The sequence below is a fragment of the Ostrinia furnacalis genome, unplaced genomic scaffold, assembly GCF_004193835.3.
Source record: "Ostrinia furnacalis isolate ACB-3 unplaced genomic scaffold, ASM419383v2 OfSCF6580, whole genome shotgun sequence".
In the NCBI taxonomy this organism is placed as follows: Eukaryota; Metazoa; Arthropoda; class Insecta; order Lepidoptera; family Crambidae; genus Ostrinia; species Ostrinia furnacalis.
Window position 1 is genome coordinate 383,540 of NW_021136819.1, and position 22,254 is coordinate 405,793.

The 22,254-nt window shown below is 37.0% G+C and overlaps 2 protein-coding genes across 11 annotated transcripts in view; both read left to right on the forward strand.

Annotated features, from left to right (window-relative positions):
- The first annotated feature begins 4,253 nt into the window (after nt 1-4,253).
- cyr (cypher) lies at nt 4,254-12,275 on the forward strand. Its single transcript, XM_028317999.1, has 6 exons — nt 4,254-4,449; nt 6,263-6,443; nt 9,016-9,120; nt 9,751-9,923; nt 10,402-10,932; nt 11,152-12,275. The coding sequence occupies exons 1-6, from the start codon at nt 4,263-4,265 to the stop codon at nt 11,502-11,504; spliced, it is 1,530 nt and encodes a 509-aa protein (XP_028173800.1). The 5' UTR covers nt 4,254-4,262; the 3' UTR covers nt 11,505-12,275.
- Nucleotides 12,276-15,762: 3,487 nt separating this feature from the next.
- The window catches only part of beta-Spec (spectrin beta chain), a 75,097-nt gene continuing 68,605 nt past the window's right edge, over nt 15,763-22,254 (forward strand). For 6 of the 10 annotated variants that reach the window (XM_028317964.1, XM_028317968.1, XM_028317963.1 and 3 more), the window contains exon 1: nt 15,764-16,092. The gene's annotated coding sequence lies outside the window, so the exon portion shown is untranslated. Of the gene's footprint in view, nt 16,093-19,123; nt 19,290-22,254 lie in introns of those variants that run through there. The other 4 variants (XR_003656684.1, XR_003656690.1, XR_003656689.1 and 1 more) reach the window with 2 other exon arrangements.

A 22,254-nucleotide genomic window follows, 5' to 3' on the forward strand; every position in this document is an offset into this window, starting at 1 on the left:
AACAGAGTTCGTTTGATATTTAAACTCAATAATAATGGTAGTATTACATAAATTTCCAACAAATTCACAGAAGATAAGTGACAATAACTACCAGCTAAATGAATTTAACGATACAAATAATAATATCAATTTCGCCATAAAATTCCGTATCAATCTTCATAAAAGCAGCATACTCGATCTTGGTTTTCTATAAAATGTTCTTGCACACGCCAAGATATCCGGCACGTCGTAATTTATTTGAAGCAGTATAATTTTAGTGCGCTATTACGAAATTATCGCACTTACGTAGTGTAAATCGATGATCGGACACTCTAACCTTAGAAAATTGGTCATTATACCATACCGTACAAAATTAGACGTCAACGACCTTCGGAGGTGCACAAAACACCAAGAGCGGGAGAATTATAAATGCTATTATCTCTTGACACGTTATTACCTCTTGGATTTATTGTGGCTGTTTGAAACAATGTTATGTACTGCGGTTACATTAAGTACGAGCTTTTAAATGAAACCCAACAAAACATGAACGTGGTAGAGCCAAGTTGGGAAAGAAATTTGGTGAATTTTAGTTAGGTGTTTTTATCGTTTGGTTAGCAACAGGCAGGGGTCACATATTCACAACCCTAATATCAAGCTTTATGAGCCATTTGATGCGGGAGGTGTTTGAAAAGGAAAATGGAAATGCAACCGGAAAGCTTTTATTTAAAGTTTTGGGAACCATAAACATGTCATCGATTGAAATTCAGGATTACCTAAGTAATAGGAAAGGTCAGCCACAGGACGTCCATTATTGCTAAACATAGGAGTGTTACGAAAAATTATATATGAGTAGATAAAACTTGTCTACGAAGAGAACGCAGGCCGCTACCAATCGATCAACATGGAAAGCATTGGGGGAGGCCTATGTTCAGCAGTGGACGTCCTATGGCCCCCTGAAATGATAATGATGATGAGATAAAAGTTAGATAATTAAGCCTACCTCTATCTACATGGGGCAGTCGAATAGGGAACGTAGAATGTGCGCAACACACAGCTTCAACTTTTTGTTTCGCCAACTTGGCTATCAAACTGCTTGTCTAGATAATCCACAATTTGCCGAGGCTCATTGTAACGTAGGCGCATGTGAGTGCCAACTGTTCTTTGTTATTCTTTTGATATCCATCTTCATCAACTTTAAGACATCTGGGCAACCAATTTACTAATTGGTCATAATTACTTTTTCTTTTAAATAAATCTTACGAGTATGTCGTCTTTGAGAATACACGGACTAGCTCAGAGATCAACTGGTTTAATACACTTATCTCTGTCACGCATTTTGGGTAAAAGTGTTATTTGGGTTAGTATCACAATAATCTGATACAATTTCATATCGTTCACGAGACGTTATCAATATTGGAAAGTCGGATTGGTTAGATTAAGTTTATCTGGGCATGACTTTCGCCTGAATTCGCTACTCATTCACGCAATGTAATAATTTCTGACCTTTTACGGAGCGCGTAGTCATTCCGTGACTGTGGGCAATGCTTATATGGCTCTTGCCTGATTGATCTTCACGGTAGACTTCGCCTTGACCTAAGAATTCGTGTGACGGTGCCTATTTCCCTACTTACTGCCTCAATAAGTCTATTTTTGGGTACAGTCGTTTGTATTGGTCGGGGTGTCTCTATTGTTGGCTTTGTGTAGAGTTGGGGGGAGCTATGTTCTGCAGTTGCTGAAGTGAAGTTGATTATGGAAGTAGGTACTTACTCGTATTGAAATCATTGTCATGTCATTACAAGGTTGCCTTGCACTTGTCACTAAAAACAAACTCAAAGGGTTTTCAAAATTAGCGCTCATTCTGAAGCAGGTCTCTAAACTTCATAACATGTATAATAGGTAACCGAACAAACATCCTACATGCAAATCCATTTAAGACTAAGTATTTGTCTATTTGCAGTGATTTTGTAAATGTAAACTTGTGATGTTTAACTATCTTACTTACGATAAAAAGTTTGTAAAGTTTGCAGAAAATTAGGAATGGAGCGAACTGACTTTATTGCCTATACTCCAACTAGACTAATAGGCTTTAACAATGCATTTGTTTATACAAAAATAATTAAAAGCACTAAAAACAAAGCTCTAAAAGTCTTGCTTATTTTAAACGTGAATCGCAAGCTCGCTGAGGATCCGTCAAAATAGTGTAATTTACAATACATTCACACGCAGACCGCCGCCATGCGCCAGTCCCACACTGTGTACAGTTTTAATTGCATTTAATTATTACGCAATGCGGCGTAGCTGTTTATGTAATTATTTGTGCGATGATACTAACTAAATTAAAACGCGAGATTAGTAACTTAACTCTGAGTACCACCGTTTTCCTGGAAAAGGATGTAGGTATTGCTGGTTAAATAAGTTGTTATGGAAGTAAATTTGCCGTAATTTTGATCATTAACTTTTTTATATTAAAGGTACTAAGCAACCCGGTCTGGTCTGTATTTTCTAGGTGGATAACGAACTCACTTATAGGGTTAAACTTGCCTACTTAAACTGACTATGTAATTTAATTGAAGATTATCAATAACTATGTTTTGAAGTCCAATCAAATTAATAAACCTGAAAGCTTTACATAAAATCTCGTCTCTACAACTAGAAATATAACTTTCTGCTTGTGTTCGACTCTACATTTTGCTGAATTGAAATAACTTACAATCACAATACAATATCGCTTGCTATCTCTCTCGTATCTCAGCCGATCCTGCGATAGGCAGGTAATGCTGTAGACAGTTTAATTGTGGTACTCCAACCAGAGCTCCCCAAAGATTATAGTCTCGTAAATGAAGTTTTCGTGTTCCACGGTTTTGGGCAGATTTAACTTTATAAAAGTGTCAGACGATGATGATAGACTAAGATTAGGTACTCACCAGGACCGGTCGTTATATAAATCCTTAGGGGAGGCCTTTGTTCAGCAGTGATCGTCATTTGGCTGAAACGAACAACTCTCAGTGAAGACGAAATTCATAGGCTACAGTTTTAATGGTCAACCTATCTTTATTGCGTCATGTTCATAGAGATCTTTAATGTAGCTAGAATTCGTAGACAAATATGAGTCGAGGCCTTTGTCCGGCAGTGGACATCTTTTGGCTCAAACGAACAACTCACTAGTGAGGACGAAATTCAATAGGCTACAATTCTAATGGTCAACCTATTATTGCGTCCTGTTCATAGAGACCTTTAATGTAGCTAGAGTTCATAGACATGAGTCCTGTTAATAGGACATTGCAATTTTGTGAACTCTATAATTGACCATTTTGCATTCAGTTCATTCGTAAGAAAGCTCTGGAGTTCGATATAGACCACTTTGGGAATCACTGCCGTTTAATCAAAGTGGAGTATCAGCGATCACTAGAACGGACGGAAGCGTAGCGGTATCTGACAATATGAGCTCTTTACTAAGTAAGTAGGTTTCGCGGGATCTTATGAAATGGGCGAATGTATTGTTTCAAGTACCTACTTGCTCTCGTAGCGGCGCTGATTTGACCCATTGTTTCTTATTTTACAAGGCATCTATTGTATTTTGCCACTAATTAAATATTACCTACATAAGATTCAATGTAGAATTAAACAAGTCGTAGGTAATTGGTCCATATTTATTTGTTAATAGTTTTTAGATAAAGTAGAAACGGGTTTTAAGTCGTAACGTAACGTGTTAGGTTTATTTTCGCCTATAACTTTTTTATTTGCTACGAATGCGTGTTTATTTACATCGTTACTACGACATGAAGAGTCAATAATGATGTAATGGAATGTTTGAAATAGAAAGCACATTCGTTCTTGTATCTGTGTTCACTTATTTAATTTAATTAGAAAGGATGTATTCGTAGATACATACGGATTTCCTTAGGGATATAGTACTATCAGACGCCCTTTACATAGTACCTACTTAGGTAACTTTATGCTGAACAAACCGATTTGCACTGACTCTTTGAAGTGCTGAAACATCCATTTCATTTTGACGATCAGATTGAGACAAAGTTAAATATTGTATCATAAACTAAATCGGGATATACAAAAAATAAAAAAAGTAATTTTTGAGTACAATAGGTATACGTCATCTAATGACGTGTCCATAGTAGATCTAAACTAGGTAAAAGAGAGAGCTTTTAACTCTCCAAGCACAATCACAGGGGCACGTTTGCCCTTTCCTGCTGTTAATTTTTTGCCTTTTAAGTACCTATTTCAAATTTTGATGTTTTATTTGTACAATTTCAGAGCGCGCCAGGATGTGGCGCGCACTACTGCTGGTGTGCCTCGCGACGCCGACGCTGGAGCAGCAGGCGCGGCCCAACCGCGTGCTGGACGTGGCCACCTCCTGCGACAAGGGCTCGCTCACCGTCCACGTGGAGCTCGACCAGCCCTTCAAGGGGCTCGTGTTCAGCAAGGACTTCTCCAGGGAGTGTCGCGTTCAAGGTAAAAACAAATATCTAGAAGCGTAGCTAAAGCTAAGTGACTATAGTTTCCACAAAAGACATGGATCGAAAGAGCTGGACGTAGTGGCAACCTCCTGCGACAAGGGCTCGCTCACCGTCCACGTGGAGTTCGACCAGCCCTTCAAGGGGCTCGTGTTCAGCAAGGACTTCTCCAGGGAGTGTCGCGTTCAAGGTGAGAAAGATCCAAAGCCATAGCTGCTAAGTAAAGGCACCGCAAAAGACTGTGGTATCGTAGGGGTAGATTACTACTACCTCCTGCGACAAGGGCTCGCTCACCGTCCACGTGGAGCTCGACCAGCCCTTCAAGGGGCTCGTGTTCAGCAAGGACTTCTCTAGGGAGTGTCGCGTTCAAGATAGGAACTAGCTAGTATCACAACCTATTAGTAGATAGCTAAAGTAACCGAAGGTCCTGAAAAAAGACTAGGTCCAGGGAGTGTCGCATTCAAGGTGGAAGGTGAGAAACCTAATCTTCTGACTCAGTACTTAAGTATCTTAACCTCAGATCATATTCCCTTCTAGGATCGGAGATCTTAACGTTACAAAACTCAGGCAGCGGTTTGATCAACGTAAAAATTACAAAGATTTTACAGGTTCAGCTTAGAGCTTTTTCAAGGTGCAGTCCTGTTGTCCCCCCTGGCTAGGGGAGACAACAGGACTTGATTTTTAATCAATGATTTGAGGACTGTTGTCCCCCCTGGCAAACATTATTAAAAAGCCATATATTTTTATAACATTAAGAAGGACTAGAGTACCTGAATGAAAGCCAAATTGTCAAACTGAATACCTATTGAGGTAATTATTTTGATGTGCAATCAGTATTTTAGCTTAGAATTCGGATTTTTTTAGTATGCAAAAAGATGATTTTATCTAGACGTTTGTCAAATAATAATTATTATTAACATTTTGATAACGAAAAAATATAAGTTCTTGGTACCGGTACTTACTATTTCTGAATATTCCAAAATCTGCTTTACTTGCTTTTAACAGATCGTTATGAATTATCCCTACTAAATAATATTATGCGAAAGTAACTTTATCTGCCTGTTTGTTACGAATTCACGCCTTAACCATTGAACCGATTTTGATGTTTGGTTATGAGATAGTTTTGAGTCCTGGAAAAGGAATTAGAACAGTTTTTGAAACAGGGATGCGCTCTATATTTTTTTCTGTGACAGACAAAATTTTACGCGGACAAAGCCGTAGGCAAAAGCTAAGAAGGTACCCTCAGATCATAGAATGGATGATCTTCTATGATCTGAGTAAGTAGGTACCTCTATATGCTATTCTCATGTATAAAAAATACTATCTACTGTAAAGTTTATCAAGTGTAAGTAAAAATCCGTTTAGTAGTTTTTACGTGAAAGAGTATCAAACATCCTTCGTATTATTTCCTATCCCTAAATAAATAAATCCCGTTCTTAGCGGATGTCTAACTACACCCTTTAAGGAACCTACCTGCCAAACTTCAAGTTTGTAGGTGTTAATGTGTTAATAATACCGGCACCAACACCTATCAAAATGGTAATTATTATTTGACAAACGTTTAGGTATTCAGTTTGGCAATTTCGCATTCAGTCAAATACTTCAGTTTTTCATAAATTATGCTCTAAAAATATTGGGCTTTTAAATAATGTTTGCCAGGGGGGACAACAGTCCTCAAATCATCGATTAAAAATTAAGCCAGGGGGGACAACAGGATTTCGAAATCCTGTTGGCTCCCCCAGGGGGGCCAAGCAGGGGGGACAACAGGACTGCACCTTTTTCAAAAGCCAACGTTACATTTTTAATTCCAGGAAATCTACAACAAAAGATTTCTCTGCACCTGCCGTCGAACGCGTGTGGCGTGAGGACCTCCACGCTCAACGAGACCTCCGAGGAGCCTGAGGACGAGGAGGACCTGTACTACTTCGTCGAGCTGGTGGTGCAGATGGACAGCAAGCTACAGCAGTCTTCGGACCAGGAACTGCTTGTTAGGTAAGTGATTGTATCATCGTCATTATCATTTTAACCACATAGGGCTTAGTATGAGTTTAAATCAAACATCGTAATTAGTGAGCGCGCAAAAGTGATATTCTATGTATGACGGATTGTACAGCGCCCCTAGCGAAACTTTCAAGAACTAAAATTTTCATATACTTTTGAACGCGCTTACTAGTGACGACGTTTGATGTACAGTCGCGGAATGAAAAGGTTCGTCACCTTAGTGTCGGTTTTCGCTTGCACTAGGTAGGGTAGACCGGGTACAATAGTACCACGGGTCAATAGTACCATCGGCGATATTTCTTCACACAAGCGACGTTCGGTTATGTGCATAGCGTCAGAATATGCGCTTTTTGTGTTTCCATCCGCTCACCAGTCGGCGGCGCTTGCGCTGAGAAACGAAGGTGTACAGGAAGGATTTTTGTTTTTTGCCCAACCGCGGTAAGTTTTTACGTCAAATATATAAGCCCATAAGTTGCCTAATATGCTATTTGTTACCAAGGCATTATTGTCAATAGCTTATCCAGGCTCTAAACTTTGTATCGACAGCGAATTATTGGCATTCACTGTGAAAATGACTGAATTTTAGGTGAAGTTCTCTTGACTACCTACTTGGAACAATTGTACCAGTCTCCATGGGGTCAATTGTAGCGGTACAATCAACCCCGTGGTACAATTAACCCCCGGAACCTTATTTTATACTTACTACATAATATTTTAAATTGGTTTTAAAGTACCTATACTTATTATAAAATAAGTTATTATAAAACATTCACGCGGTTATTATTTTTACAATTATAGGCATATCTACCTACTGAAATAATAGTCTAGGTTCATTCATAGTTGCATGCATTAAGCATTTAGATACATACTTAATGTGTTTTATTAAATAATTAGGTAGATGTCGATAAAAAGGTGATATAAGTACCTAAATGTCTACTTAAAATATTTTAATGTAGGTTTCTAAAACCCTTCTGAACATGTACATTTTAGCTTAATTCAGTAAGTAACTAAGTATTTGAACGTTTTGTTTTAGATGCCTCGACGTAGAGTCAAAAGTACGGATCACGGATCAACGGATCTATTCCTTTATGAACAGGCTTATGAAAAAATCTTAAAAGGGGGAAGCAGTAGTAGGTATAAATAATCAGGGTCAATTGTACCAGGGGTCAATTGTACCTTCATACAAAAATAGATTTTTAAGTTTTGATATTTCTATCATTGTTATTATGCTTATTGTTGTTTCAGAAGCAATATCCGAGCCAAATAAATGGCATATTATGTAGAAACAGTTAGTTTTTTGGTTTTTATGGAAGAAAAGTTATTGTTTTGTTTTTAAACTTTAGGGTTGATTTTTCATACTTGTTCCTAAATATTTTCGATCTCAATTAATAAAGACTGATCATTGTAGGAGATTAAGAGTACAGAATACCAATAAAGGTGATGATTAGATAAACATAACGACTTTTATTGCCTCATATATTATTGGTACAATTGACCCGTTGTAGGGGTCAATTGTAACATGAGACATCGTACAGTTCAAACTCGTTTTTCATTAAGTATTCGAAAGAATAGTTCAACTCTGCATGCTTAAATTTGTAGCTTAGGAGTCTAGTTTTTACAGCATACTAACAGAATAAGTTATATTTCATTAGATTTCATAATATTGAACAATTTCCAAAAAATGGTACTATTGTCCCCGGTCTACCCTACTGTAAGAGTCAAACCTGCCAACATAACCGTGCAAGAAACATTGCTGCTAACATTTAAATAAATATGACGTTTGCTAACGAATAAGGTTTTGCTTGTTTATTTTTCTATACCATCAGTGCAATGTTACAAAATGTAGTTTTTATTATTTAATAGATAATGGCAGGTTGCACCAACAAGAAGGTTTTAGTTTATCAATCATAATAATCTTCTTGACAAGTTAAATCGTCAAACAACTTTGATCTGAATAATTTTGAACTTTACTGACGAACAGTTAAAGATTAATTTCACTAACTCGAGATTATTCTGTAACATAGTTTCAAAAGGTAATATGTGCTCGCGATTCGTTGAAGGAATCAATTTGAAAACTGACGAACCTTTTCATTCCGTGACTGTACCTAAACTCACACTAAGCCCTCAGGACGTCCACAACTGAACATAGGCCTCCTCCCCAATGATTTCCTGATTGATTTGTAGCAACCTGCATCCAACGCCTTCCTGCTATCTTTATGAGGTCTTCTGTCCACCTTGTGAGTGGAAGTAATTATTATTTTATATGTGATGTACCTCCTTACTTACTTTATGTTGGTATAATCTCTGGATACGGTCATAAACAGGGTCTCCGGACAAAGTAATATCGTGACATCGTCTATTTTGTTATGGCTTCGCTACTTAAATTTTATACGTTCGTCGCGTGAAACGATGAGAAATTTAAATCTGTCACGAATGTTTGTTGTTGAAAAGGGTTTTAAAAGCAGTTGCCGGTTAGAGTGGATGTTTAAATATGATATCACACTGACAAGCGGTACAAATTACTTAATTAAAATAATCTTAATCAAGTCTAAATTAATTTCAGGTGTAAATTACTACCGCGAGCGGTACGGATAGTCAGCACAGCACTAGAGGGTATCATACAAACGAAGATGCGTGAACTGGTTGGGCAAGAAACAAAGAGAATAAGGTACGTTATTGTATACCACATTATTAACTAAACACGATCACGATAAAACTTCGTTTCAGCCAAATGACGTCCACTGCTGGACAAAGGCCTCCTCCAAGGTTTTCCACAATGCACGGTCCTGCGCTGCCCGCATCCAGGCTCTTCCCGCGACCTTTACGAGATCGTCGGTCCACCTAGTAGGAGGCCTGCCCACGCTACGTCTTCCAGCCCGTGGTCGCCACAAACTTAAAAGAAATAAATAAATCTTTGGACAATTTCACACATGCAGCGCCAGCTTATAGCATATAAAGTTTCTTACTTGTGGCTAGCTGTGTTATGGGTGCTAGGCGCTAGCTTAACGGATATACCTACTACTTATATACTTTTTTAAATACATACTTACATATTACATAGTAACACCCAGACCCGTCACAGAAATTAAAATACATCATTTCAATTTCTGCCCAACCGGGAATCGAACCCGGGACTCTCTCGGCTTAGTAAGCAGTCCGTTTCCATTACACCAAACGGCCGACTCATAAAAGAAAACAACTATTGAAGTCTTCTAACATTGCAGTTTTATTTAAGTAAACTGCCTAAAAGCAGACAGTTAGGGGCTTTTTATTTTATACCCTTTTCTCGTGATTCCAGGACGGGTCGCAACCGCCAAGGCTTCGACTCTCCAGCGATGATGGAGCAGCGGGAGATGCTGATGGAGGCGGCCAGGGCGTGGATGGATCTGTCCCCAGCCATGTCTACCATCGACCCTTCTACTGTAGAAGTCGGTCAGCCCACGAGACTGCTAATACAGTGCACTTTACCTGGTTAGTTAAAGCTGTAATTTTCATTTAATAATACGCACAATACAGGAATCATTCTTTCTTCGGTCACCCACACTCTGAAATTGTCAAATACTTACACTGAACAATACTGAACATGGCACATAACTCGTAGAGACGATGGCTATTGGGGCAGAAAAGTTCTCGAGTGGCGAACACGAGCCGAAAGACGTACCATGGGCAGGCCCCTCCCACTAGGTGGACCGACGATCTGGTGAAGGTCGCGGGAGGAGCCTGGATGCGAGCGGCGCAGGACCGGTCTTTGTGGAAATCCTTGGGGGAAACCTTTGTCCAGCTGTGGACGTCTTTCGGCTGAAACGAACGAACTTACACTGAAACGATTAAATAATAGTCTACTGCTGGAGACCAAACCTCAACTTTTCTTTTTACACTGATACCAGCCAGTCACTTTCCTGTTTCTATGCTTCATTTTCAAATCATTTCATTTCTATGCTACTTTCAGTTGGAGTTGGGCTACGCGTCACAAACTGTGTCGCCCATGATGGTCTCGGCGAAGCGTCCCAACGGCTGCTGGATGAAGCCGGGTGCCCCATAGATGAGACTATATTCAGCAAACCGACTGTACACAAGCACAAACTCAGAAGCTCCGAAATCGACTTCTCAGACTTGGAGCCTGTCGACATTCAGCGCAATATGGAAGAGAACAGCAACATCAAACAATTGAAGACTGACCCTGAATACATATTCAAGAATATAATGACGTATCAACACGCTTTGACCACTTTTGCTGCTTTCAAGTTTCCCGACCGATCTAAGTTACATTTGACCTGTGGTATTGAGTTGTGCAAAGGGCACTGTCCGCCGATAGACTGCAAAATGCTACAAAGACCGCAGCAGACGAAAGACGGCTTGGTGAGGAAGGCTCGTTTAGATAAAGATGCGAAAGGAGTAGTCATTGATCGGCTTGAAGTCTATAACAGCATAGAGGTACTGGCACCTAACATCGAATTAGAAGATGAAGCTTCAATAAGAGGTAAGTAAAAAAAAACTATTTATCGTCGCCTTAGAGTGAAAATCTCGGGAATATATTTTTTTTCATACTTGTGCATTTTACGCATTTCGGTCAATCTTACAGAATATAACAGTTCTGGATAAAAAAGCGGGTTAATCACTTCTTTTTACGTTTTCACTCTAAGGCGTCGTTAAACGTAATTGAAATTGAATAATAATCATAATTTTCTTTTTTTTTCAGGATCCCGAAGGATAGAATCAGAAGAAGAGGAATTCGTGCGGACGTTCTCTCCCGGAGACAAAACGATTTGTCTCTCACCAGGAAAAATGGCTTTAGCGTTCTGTGTATTAGGGGTCATATTCCTGTGCGCTATCGCCGTTGCGTTTGTCTCTCTGGTACGAGCCAGGAGACGACTGGGCAGAGAGCCTTTACATACTTCTCTGTCGTTCTACACTGGTAGTAAAAGCATGTTCTCATCCAGTGAGAGCTCTAGTTCAGGTCTAAGCGGCAGCAAACTTCTCCTAACTGATAGCCCTTACCTGGATCATCATTCGTCGTCTAGCAATAACTGGCCATATTCAAGAGCCTATTAAAACTAAGTTAAACTAAGTTCATGGTTTCAAAATGAATCATGTTAAGTCAATAGGATTCAACTTCTATTTCAATTTGTTTGACAAGGCAAAAAACGGACACATTTTTAGTACCTTGATAGTTAAACTATATTTACAAAGATTAATAAACAAAGAATTTATTAGAGACTAGAGATAGAGCTCCTATTTAAAAGTCAAACAAAACTAATTAGAGTTAATTATCAAATTTCATTGTTTTATAAATAAACAAGACTGTGCTTCGAAGCGTGCTTACCTCCAAAGCTTTTCTACGTTAGGTTTTATACTTAGACGCTATTTATTTTATTAAGATACAACGAGTTTTGTACAATTTGAGGTGGTGCTATTGATCAATCAGTCGGCTTCTAGAGCTGGTCACTTGGGGTAAAGGTAAGGGTAATCTTTCTTAGTTAAACTTTTTATTTGGTAAGTAGTATTAAGTTATTTATTTACTGGATATTACTCAGTTTTCTTTCAAACTATTGGCAAGAGCAACTAAGTTAAATCTAAATTATTGAAGGTACATTTATGATTTTGGACTAAAAAAATCGGTTCATTTTCCAATTGTAACAAGCAATAAAATAAGGATCAATGTAGGTAGATGATTATTATAAAGGCATGGAATAATGATTAGATAATAAAATCATACTATGCTAGTATCATTAGCACTACCTCGACACAATAGGTTAAATGTATTTCATATTTTTAGATAACTATTACTACTGAATAAGAAATAAAGAATGATTGATTGTATTATTGTGATATGTGAACGAAATAAATTTTGTACTAATTTATACTTATGATAATGATATACAATGATACCTAATAAAGGGAGTAAATGAATTACTATTGTTTAATTGACTCTGCATAACTTTTAAACTTACTTTGTCCTAAAAAGAGACCAACGAACAAATTAATGATTCGCGCGAAGTTAGTCTTGGGTTCGAATCCCAGGCGGGAAAGGCTGCTATTTATTATGCTAATCAAGTCAGACTCATAGTATGAAAAACTCAAAATCCATCGGACAGTTTTTAAAAGTTTTTTAAAACTTTCGTTGAGCGCGTAATTTTAGATTCGTGATAGTGACATCTAGCGGAAAGTGAGGGAACGAAACAATTTTTTTACAGAAGTTGTCAGCGCCATGAAGCTAAAGATAAAAATGGAGGCCAGACTTAGAATGCCTACTTGAAGCACAACCTATGTATCACTATCTCGCTCTCTGTGGGCAGGCTCTCTCTTTCTAAGTAGGGTAACCTTTTATTTATTTTTCTCAGGACGACAAAGACTGATTTACGTTTAAACAGTGTGTCTTGATAAAGTGCACTTAATATGATTATGAAAAAAGGTTTTCGATGTTTTTGTTTTAAGATGAATTACAACATTAAGAAAGTGTAAAGGCATCGAAAACTGTGGATATTTGATAGAAAACAGATTTTAATTTGGCAGTTGACAGACGGATTTGGATATGGATTGATTACAGTAAACGGCCGTAGAAAACATTATGCAAAATTAGATAAGTAAGGTCCCACAGAAAGTCCCAGATATATCCTCAATATGGTCATACTACTTCAAAATGTCTTATAGAAACAAAAATTTTAAATTTGCTCAAAGTCAATGAAACTCAATGTAAAATCTTCTTTTTCTTGACATATGTAACATTTAATAATAAGTTTAAATACTGGTAAAACGTTTTAGGAAGTAATTACTGTGAAAATACAAAGAAATATGTTAACAATGATCCACTGTCAGAAATCACGAAATAAACACTTACGCGTGGAATTTTATATCACTTCCAGGACAACACGAACTACCGCAACCACGCACTATACAATTTTGCACCATTTCTTCAGACAAAACAATGTTAAGGTCCCTTGAAAAATCTCAAACGAAATCAACTGCATAGTAAACAACCGCCATGATGGGCCGGATTCGGCCGATGTTGCCACATTACCGATACCTCAGAAATTGGGATTGTAATTCCCTGATTCGCCAACACATTAAGCCTAAATGGCCGACAATTTTGTGATTTTTTATTTAACTAGGTAATCTAAGTTTCAAATATTAATTATTTATTTATTTAACTTCTTATTTGGTTAGTGAATTGGCTATTTCGAAGAATTTACAAGGAGATTTAAATTAAATAATTAAAGGAGGTTTTTTTAGATTCTATACTGACAGAGGTGAATAAGCAAATAGGTAGGATATTTGACAACAATAATAATAATATGTACTTGATGTCACCTTCTCCACAATCGAAGAGAGTCTTTTTAAAGAAAATCCGTAGGCAATAAGATTACAATTTGTCGAATGACATCATACTCATCAAAGATTAAGCAATAAATAGATGGTTTTAATAGTACTGACATGGATGCCAATGATTCTGCCTAAAATTTTTATTTTACATTAAATAAAATAATATGAAACAAATTTTAAGCTGCAAAGGGAAAAATATCAGAAATGATAGTTAATACTTATATAGTAGAATTCGAACCTCGATAAGTAGAAAACCTGCCAATAACTCGAAAAAATGTTGTGCTGTGTTCTTTTTCCTTCAAGCCACCATTGCTCGAAATTTGACTTCTCTGTATATCAAATTAATTAGTAAGTCCCTCCTAAAGCCTGGTCCGTGAGCACGTAGAATCCCGTCCAATGACCCCAAGCTGCCCATCCTTGTCGCTCGCACGTAATTATGTTGCTGTCGCGATCGCACACTCACTGCGGGCGCGCGTCGCACAGTCGCGACTCGCGACAGCAATATAATTACGCGCGAGCGATAAGGATGGGTAGCTTGGGTAGAGATGGGTTTCCACCCGGGTAAAAACCCACATGAGGGTAAAAACCCAATAAAAACCCGTTTCATTCCACCCGTGGGTGTTTACACCGGGTGAAAACAAATAATTTTATAATTATTTCAATTGGTATCTTTTCTTTATTTTTATTGAATTTTTCTCATTTAAGTTTATTGATTAATAAATAATAAATCAAATTGAACACTAATATGCATTTATATCGTGGCCAAATCGTAAAATTGATCACGTTATGATGATGTGACCAATTATTTTATAAAATGATGTTATTTCAAGAATCGTTGAACCGATTTAGAAGAAATTTAGTAGGAAGTAGGAACACAATAATTTGTGATCATGGCAAGGACATGGAGGGGGGGGCATGCCAAAGATGCCAAACTCTCTCTTTGATGACATTACGGTATAAAGTTACAAATAACAACACCAACTACAAAGTACTTCTGCTTAAAAACTTGAAATCGAACCGCCCTTCCGCCACTGTAACGCATTGTAACGTTTTTCAAGACCTCCTCTCCCCCCAGATTGCATTACGTAACACTAGAACGCCCCCTTAGCAACAAATACCACTTCTCACTTAAAAAAAACGCTATTTTTGTTTTCACCCACCAGAATGGGTGATAATGGGTAAAAACCGGTAAAAACCGTTTTTACCCAAATCACCCAGTTTAAACCCAATCGGGTGAAATGGGTTTTTACCCACTACCCATCTCTAAGCTTGGGGTCATTGGACGGGATTCTACGTGCTCACGGACCAAGCTTTACAAGTAATTCAGTGCCCCGATTATCCCCGGGTATCGCTATGATGCCTATTTGATTTACAACCTTTACAAGTGGATTATTTGAAACGATTAAATTAATTACTCCTATAGCTCAAATAAAATAAGATGCCAACTATAAAAATATCTTGTAGGCCTAGGATAAGCGGTAATCGCGTCATTTTATCGATTTTGCCCACACATTAACATTTTTAACGTCTAAAATATAAATATGAGTATTCTTTGTAGTTTCTTTGAGTATTATCATGGCGTGCATTCTAGCCCGGCTGACAATATTGTTAAAAATCAAATCAATACAAATAAATGTTTTTTTTATTTGATTTGTTTCTAAAGAATCGACGTTATAAAAGTAGGTATAAACTAAATTAATTCTGTGAAAAACCCACTTGCCTGCCCCCCTACCCTAGCCTGAATAAGTTGCACTTTTTGATCTAATCGAAAATCGAATTCGTCAAAACTCCATACAAAAAAAAGGCCTTTCGACCACTTTCGTGTATGGTTTGTGATTTTATTGTGCACTTTGTCTACACCCACTGATTATAAATAACTATTATCTAAGCTAGACAATAACCAAGGAAAATCACAAAAACGTGTCAATATTGTATTGTAAAAATATGTAGTATGTACCTTCTGTGTATTTGTTTTATCTATGGCCAGCCAGAAAGGTGGGTGATGCCGTGATGCTTTCGTTCGCGATCGCGACGAACGATCTTTTCGCCTTGCCTTCGAAGCCGTGTTCGTACTCGCAGTCACGGATGATAATTTAACTATTCCTGTATGAAGCGTGAATTCCCGTAATTTAGAAGTTTATGTGGGTTATGATTTTGCTACATAAAACCTGTAAAACGACTGTTGATGAAGTGTTAGTGCCGTGAGACGTGAATTTGGAACGATTGGTCATAGTTCCCGCAATCGAGTGAATTTGTGTGTGCCGACGAATTTATGTGTGTAACCGACCGGGAATAGCGTATCTTCATTTTATTCTTGAAGGTGAGTCCCAAAATTTATCAGTTTCTATCAAGAAACTAATTAGATTTACTGGCGGTCTAAATCCTATTGAAAATTTTGACCAGGTAGGTAGGTACCAGCCAGGAACATTCTTTGCTATCGCTTTTTGTGAAACCTAATATCTTCTACAGCTGTGGTAAACGAATTCAAATCAAATTCATATTAAGTAAATCATATAATTATTATCAGAATTCACTACTATGAGTTTTGACCCGGTTTTTTTATGTAGTTATTTGAAGCCATACCTTCACTGGTAATTACTAAGAATGGCTAAAATGATTACCTACTTACTTTCTTATTTTTATTCCAATATCTTCTAAGCACTCTAAAATAAAAATAAAATGATTAATGAAAAAGATCTGTAAATTAATTAAAAGTAATGATATATTGAAGAGAATAAATGCTAGTTAATGATTTTGTACAATTTATTGTCTTTCCTTTGGGGTACAGTGAATCAGGGTTCTGTAAATTTCATTAAAGCACCTGTTCAAACACTAAAATAATGATCTAATAATTTATTGGCTGTTTTCTTTTTTAACGAGACCTCTAAAGATTTCCAATGTACCTATTGACTTTTTATTTATGCGGCCAGTTTTACCACTCACTGAGTAAGTACCTACCTACCTGAGGTGGAATTGTGTAAAGCAATCGTAATCATTTGACAGTTCATAACATACGATAAAGTCAGTTAAACAAAGCGTTTGACAGAATAATCGTATGTTATGAACTGTCAAATGATAACGATTGCTTTACACAATTCCACCTCTGATTGCCTGCTACAAACTTATTTGTCAGTTTAACTTACATTTTTAGTTTCTCAGATCTCAGAAAGAGATATCTGGCAGTATATGTTACCAGCAATCAGTATACAAAAGGGCACATTTAATTTTAAGTTCAGTCAAAATTCTAAAATTAAATAATAATAATTCAACAATTTTTGCCCAATTAAATCTCCATTTATACTTCCCACACATTTTAAAATAAGATTGTGATATGCCACAAGTTTTTCAAGTAGTTTTTCTCTTTTATTATTATTATAGCTTTATAAATCCACAGTTATTACAGTTATATTTAAAATTAATTAAGTATTTCTCTTGATTGTGGCCCCACTTGGGTAAAAGCCTCCCTTACATTCTTGTAATTTCCGTTGCTGACTGCACAATTAAAGCCAAAGAGAATGCCCAATGAGGCCCAGTTTTCCCCTAACAAACACTGTCTCCGTGAGCGTAACATCCCATTCTGGAGAATGCCTGAGGCGTTGTTCTGTGATTCATGAAGTTCTGCCCATTCTATCCAATTCCTTTGCACAGGACGGTATACAGGGTGTGGTGTTAGTGGTCCAAAGCAAAGGGGTCGATACACTGTACACGTAGGTACCCCATAACATACTAGTATTTAAAAAAAAATTTAAGAAAGTTTAAAAAATTTTTTTTAAAAATTGATACCTTGTTTTACAAATTTGGTTATAATTAAAAATAAATACTGTATTTTTGATTTTTTGTGTTAGTACTGATAAAAAATACTGTCAAGTTTTGAAATTATTAACCAATTCATAATGCAAGGTAAAAAAAAACTTTTTTTGAACATGGTATGTATACTTCAGTGTACAGTGTATCGACCCCTTTGCTTTGGACCACTATTTACGACACACCCTATAATGTATTTTGATCTTTTGTAAAGACTGTTTATGATTTTGATGAAACATCAGCGAAAGGAAAAGTACTAAGTTCAGCAGATTGTTGTGCAGGGTGTCAGTGTGCAAACAGAGAAGTGAATGGTGTGCCATTATTCAATTCATAAATCAATAAACATTTCAATGACACTGCTATAAATCTAGTTATTGTGTAACCACACAGAGATCAGAGCAAAAAGGGATAATGTCAAGAACATGAGGAATTATAAATTTTCACTACAATCAATGGTGCTTCAGCCAGCACATAGTAGATTGTTTACACAAGAATTGAACTTGCTATAACATTAATTTCTCACTGGGATTCCCAATTCTATACCTGGTTTGTTTGTTATTTTAAGAGTTACTGTGCATTAAAAATCAGAATTAGTAATCTTCAAGTTATAACAATGCTGCAAGGTACAATAGTTATAACAATGCTGCAGTGTGTTTTAGAATAGTTTTGGGGAAAAAAAGATCACAAATAAATGGACCTTCCATTAGAAGAGTTAGCTGGATATTAAGAATCATGGCATCATCAACAGCTAAGTTCGCGTCATGAAAAAACTGTGAAACTTGCGGTGTGGAAGAGCTCCTCAAACTCTTACAATCTGTAGAATCAGCCATCTTAATGACTCCTGATTTAAGGACCTAATTCGTAAGAAGTCTTCACGAAAATCTTATCGCCCGATCAGCCTTCGATCACCCCAATCGAAACTCTTCAAGGATTCATCTAGTCCTTCGAATCTTGAAATCGGAGCATCAACGAAATTAAAAAAAAACACCGTACATCGGGAAATCTCTGCTTCGTCCAAATTCAGGAGCCAGTTTATGAAAATGTTTCATGTAGTTTGCTTATTCATTCATTCATCCATGATAGTAGTAGAGTTAATGGGTTGAATGACTAAGTTATTACAGGGATAATCTCTAACGTGTCTCGTCCAAAAATTTCGGAAATTAGAGAAACCGCAACGTGAAAATCGTTTACGCATATTAAGGTCAGAGGTCAAAAGGTATATTAAATCTTTCATCATACAACCTTGTATTTCGGTTAGAAAGTTTTCCCGTGTATAATAGGGTTTATGTGGCTTCGCTAGAAAGTTTTTCCCGTTTCGCAGTACCTCGTAAATTTCAAAATTAAAATGGAATCATCATGAATTTGCGTGCGTAGGATCATATTTTGTTGACACCAACTTTCGTAACGCGGTATTAATTCATAATTCCCCTGTATAAAGTGTATTTCACTGGGGTGGCAGTGTGGCAGGCCTGGGGAGGGGCGTGCGTGCACTAGGGATATGCGGCCCGCCGGCGCCAGGCTGGAGACCGATCGATATTGCGGCCACTGCTCACTCCGCTGAGTTCGGGGTACGACGTCGACGCGACACGCCAATCTCGCTAGCGTTACAATCGTTTCCGTGTTCCAGTGTGTTCATACCCTTAGTCATTAGACTGCTGTGTAGTGATTACCCTATTGGATGTGCAGAAATGAGATAGTCCTCAATTCTTACTGGTATGTGTTAAGATGGCTATGGATAAGTTACTGGTTTAGTGGCCTTATTTCAGGATCAAATCAATAGTGAGATTTGACCGGTGATGTCACGTCGGATTTCTATTCTACGGTACATTCAGGCATCTATTAAGTTATTTGAACTACTGCTTCAAATGCGTATAAGGCTTAAACGATTTCAAATTATTCCTGTACTTCTGTGACGAAAATTTCAGACATGTTTTTTAATGAATAAACCAGGGTTCGAGGATATATATCAAGGGATATATATCTTGATATATATCGGATATATATCCGATATATATCCAGCCTGTTTTGATGATATATATCAATTTTTAAAATTTGTAACTGTATTTGTACTTTTTCACATAAGATTTTTGTTTTTTAGTTGATTTTGCCGTATTTACAAGAAGATTTTATGTCTTTGCTTTATTTGTCTGATTTTAAGTTTTAAAAACATTAAAAACATGTTTATGTAACACATATGCAATGGTATTCATAAATAATACAATAAAATAATAGTATAGCTTTCATACAAATTTGATATATATCAAAGTTGATATATATCGGATATATATCATAAATATCCGATATTTTGATATTTATAATAAATATCGGATATTTTCGAACCCTGGAATAAACACTCTAAATGGGTAGTAACTTGGCTTCGTCGAATTGTATTGCTTTAGCGCTTTGCAAGGAAAAATAAGCCACAATTTTCGCAAAACAGTAAAGGTTTGTGAACAGAACAGCCTCTAATCTTTTATATTATAATGTATCCATTACCGCAGCAGAATATTGGTTCCAATCGGGCGCGATGAATCCATAATTTGGGTCAATAAAGCTAGTCTATCCAGGGTAGTTCATGACCTACCTTTCCCGGAGATTAGACAAACTTTGCCCGACAGAACCTGTCGGATGAGATCTAAACCAACGCGGCGGGCGGCCCGCCCCCTCTGTCATTGAGGTCACTTGCGCAGACGTAGGTACTGTCAACTAGTAATAATATTTGACGGCCGGAAAACATGACCATCCGAAGTTAGAACCTCACATTAAATCAACAGCTATGGTTTAGGTACCGCGTTACACACTAAAGAATCTCTTTCTGAAATGTTCGGAAATATTTCTGATGTCAGTGCTCCTTGAAATTCTTCTCTATCATCTCAAATTTGAATATTCAGTAGTTTAATTAGATTAGGTTTGGCAATTGCCTAATCTATTTAGCCGTATTAGCAGATGAATAAGTGGCTTATTCTAGTGTCAGAGTTGTCTACTACTTTTTTATATTTTTAAACCGGCAGACAGTGGTGACTGAGTTTGTTGCGGCGCTTCTTCTCAGCACTTGCCAAATGTTTGTCTCGAAGCGCTGGTAGTGCAAAAAAAGAATGAGACATGTATAGGCTCCTTAAGAGCATTTGACGATTTGCAAGAACTAATTTAATTAGTCTAAACAAATAAAGATAATTTTGATTTTGATTTTTGATTTTACATATTTCAAGCTATACCTACTTCAAATTACGCATTGGTTATGTTACGCAGTAATGGCTAACCTCTCAGATTTTGTATTGCTAAAGAGGTTTTATCTTGCTTGGTTTCAGTTAGTTCTTCCCAAGGTTTTAAAGATTAGTGCCATGTTGATTGTTTCAACTGTGCAGATGATATCATACAGCATAATACTAAGTCCATTTTTATTGCGTTTGCTAAATGTGAGGTCATCTACCAATTTGCGATACCGAACCCACATTTGGTTCTAATACATTGGCAAAACAAAGTTTATAAACCGAAATCAAACTAACAATTCACATTTACACGTATCCATTCAGTTAACGTATTCAAGGTTAATGGGTTTCGTAATTTGTAAACCATGGATTTTGTAACTCGATTAACCCATTCGAAATAATAAAAGAGTCTTAAATTTTTTACTGGACACTAATATGAGTGTATAATGTTCTTGATCGCGGTTGCGTAACTATCATTATGATAATACTTAAAGCCACGCCCGTCTGCCTCGAGTAAAACAACATCAACACATCAGCTTACTTTTTCTAGAGGTGTAGTGAGTTGTGAGTCAGATGTACTTGCCGACCGTGATAATGCTCTCATAGCGGCTCGCATCTGTTAATGACAAAAAATAATGGATGATGTCACCGCTCTGTTCTGTCCACAATAGGTGACCAGAAGAGACCACTCGCATTTATGAACGGGGCGCCTGATTTGAGTTCTGTTCAAAGTTCCGACTGTTTGTTGATGTTTCTCACAAACTGTGGGTGTATGTTGGCTAAATCTGTACAATGGACGGTCACGGCATTGAAAGAATTAGCATCGTCTGAATAAAAAGTGAATTTATTAAGTAAATTCTCCTTTTCAATGTAATCTTTGCTGTGTCCAAACTGACTGATAATGTTACCTTATTATCTTATCGTTTTTTAAACGTTGATTACGATAGTAATTGTACATTTTGCGCCAATATGATCACTGTGAGTCAAAGACGACCTTTTAGTGCAGATCTTGCGTAATATTGCATACAGTAACTGGTTTACAAGGATACTAAAGTCAGCCGTTTTCACGAATTTGGGAACGTTATCAAGCAATTAAGAAGTTCAGTTATCTCCCCTACTTATTCGTATGACCCCTCAATTGACCTCGTAGCATACCGTCTCTGTGACATAATCAAATCAAGTAGGGTTACGCAGTACACAGGCGCCCAATTTGAGATCAAAACTGTTTTAGCCCACGAAAAGTTATTTATTTATTTAGTTTATTTAAGGCACAGCTACAGAGAACAAACAATAACAATTAACACAACAAAATAGCACAATATTAAGTCTGCTCGACGTATAAAATTTCTTAACACTAAAAATTTAAATATATCTTAACCCAGTTTCATTTCCTGCAGTTTTATTGATTATAGGTAGCTTCCATCTAGTTTAATAAAAATTGAGAAATCTTAAGATCTAGCAAATGCTAA

Bases quoted from the DNA above. Each gene is read 5' to 3' on its own strand.
- cyr (XM_028317999.1), top strand. From the start codon at position 4,263: ATGTGGCGCGCACTACTGCTGGTGTGCCTCGCGACGCCGACGCTGGAG. The intron at 9,924-10,401 runs GTTAGTTAAAGC...TGCTACTTTCAG, and splicing joins AATACAGTGCACTTTACCTG to TTGGAGTTGGGCTACGCGTC. The intron at 10,933-11,151 runs GTAAGTAAAAAA...TTTTTTTTTCAG, and splicing joins AGATGAAGCTTCAATAAGAG to GATCCCGAAGGATAGAATCA.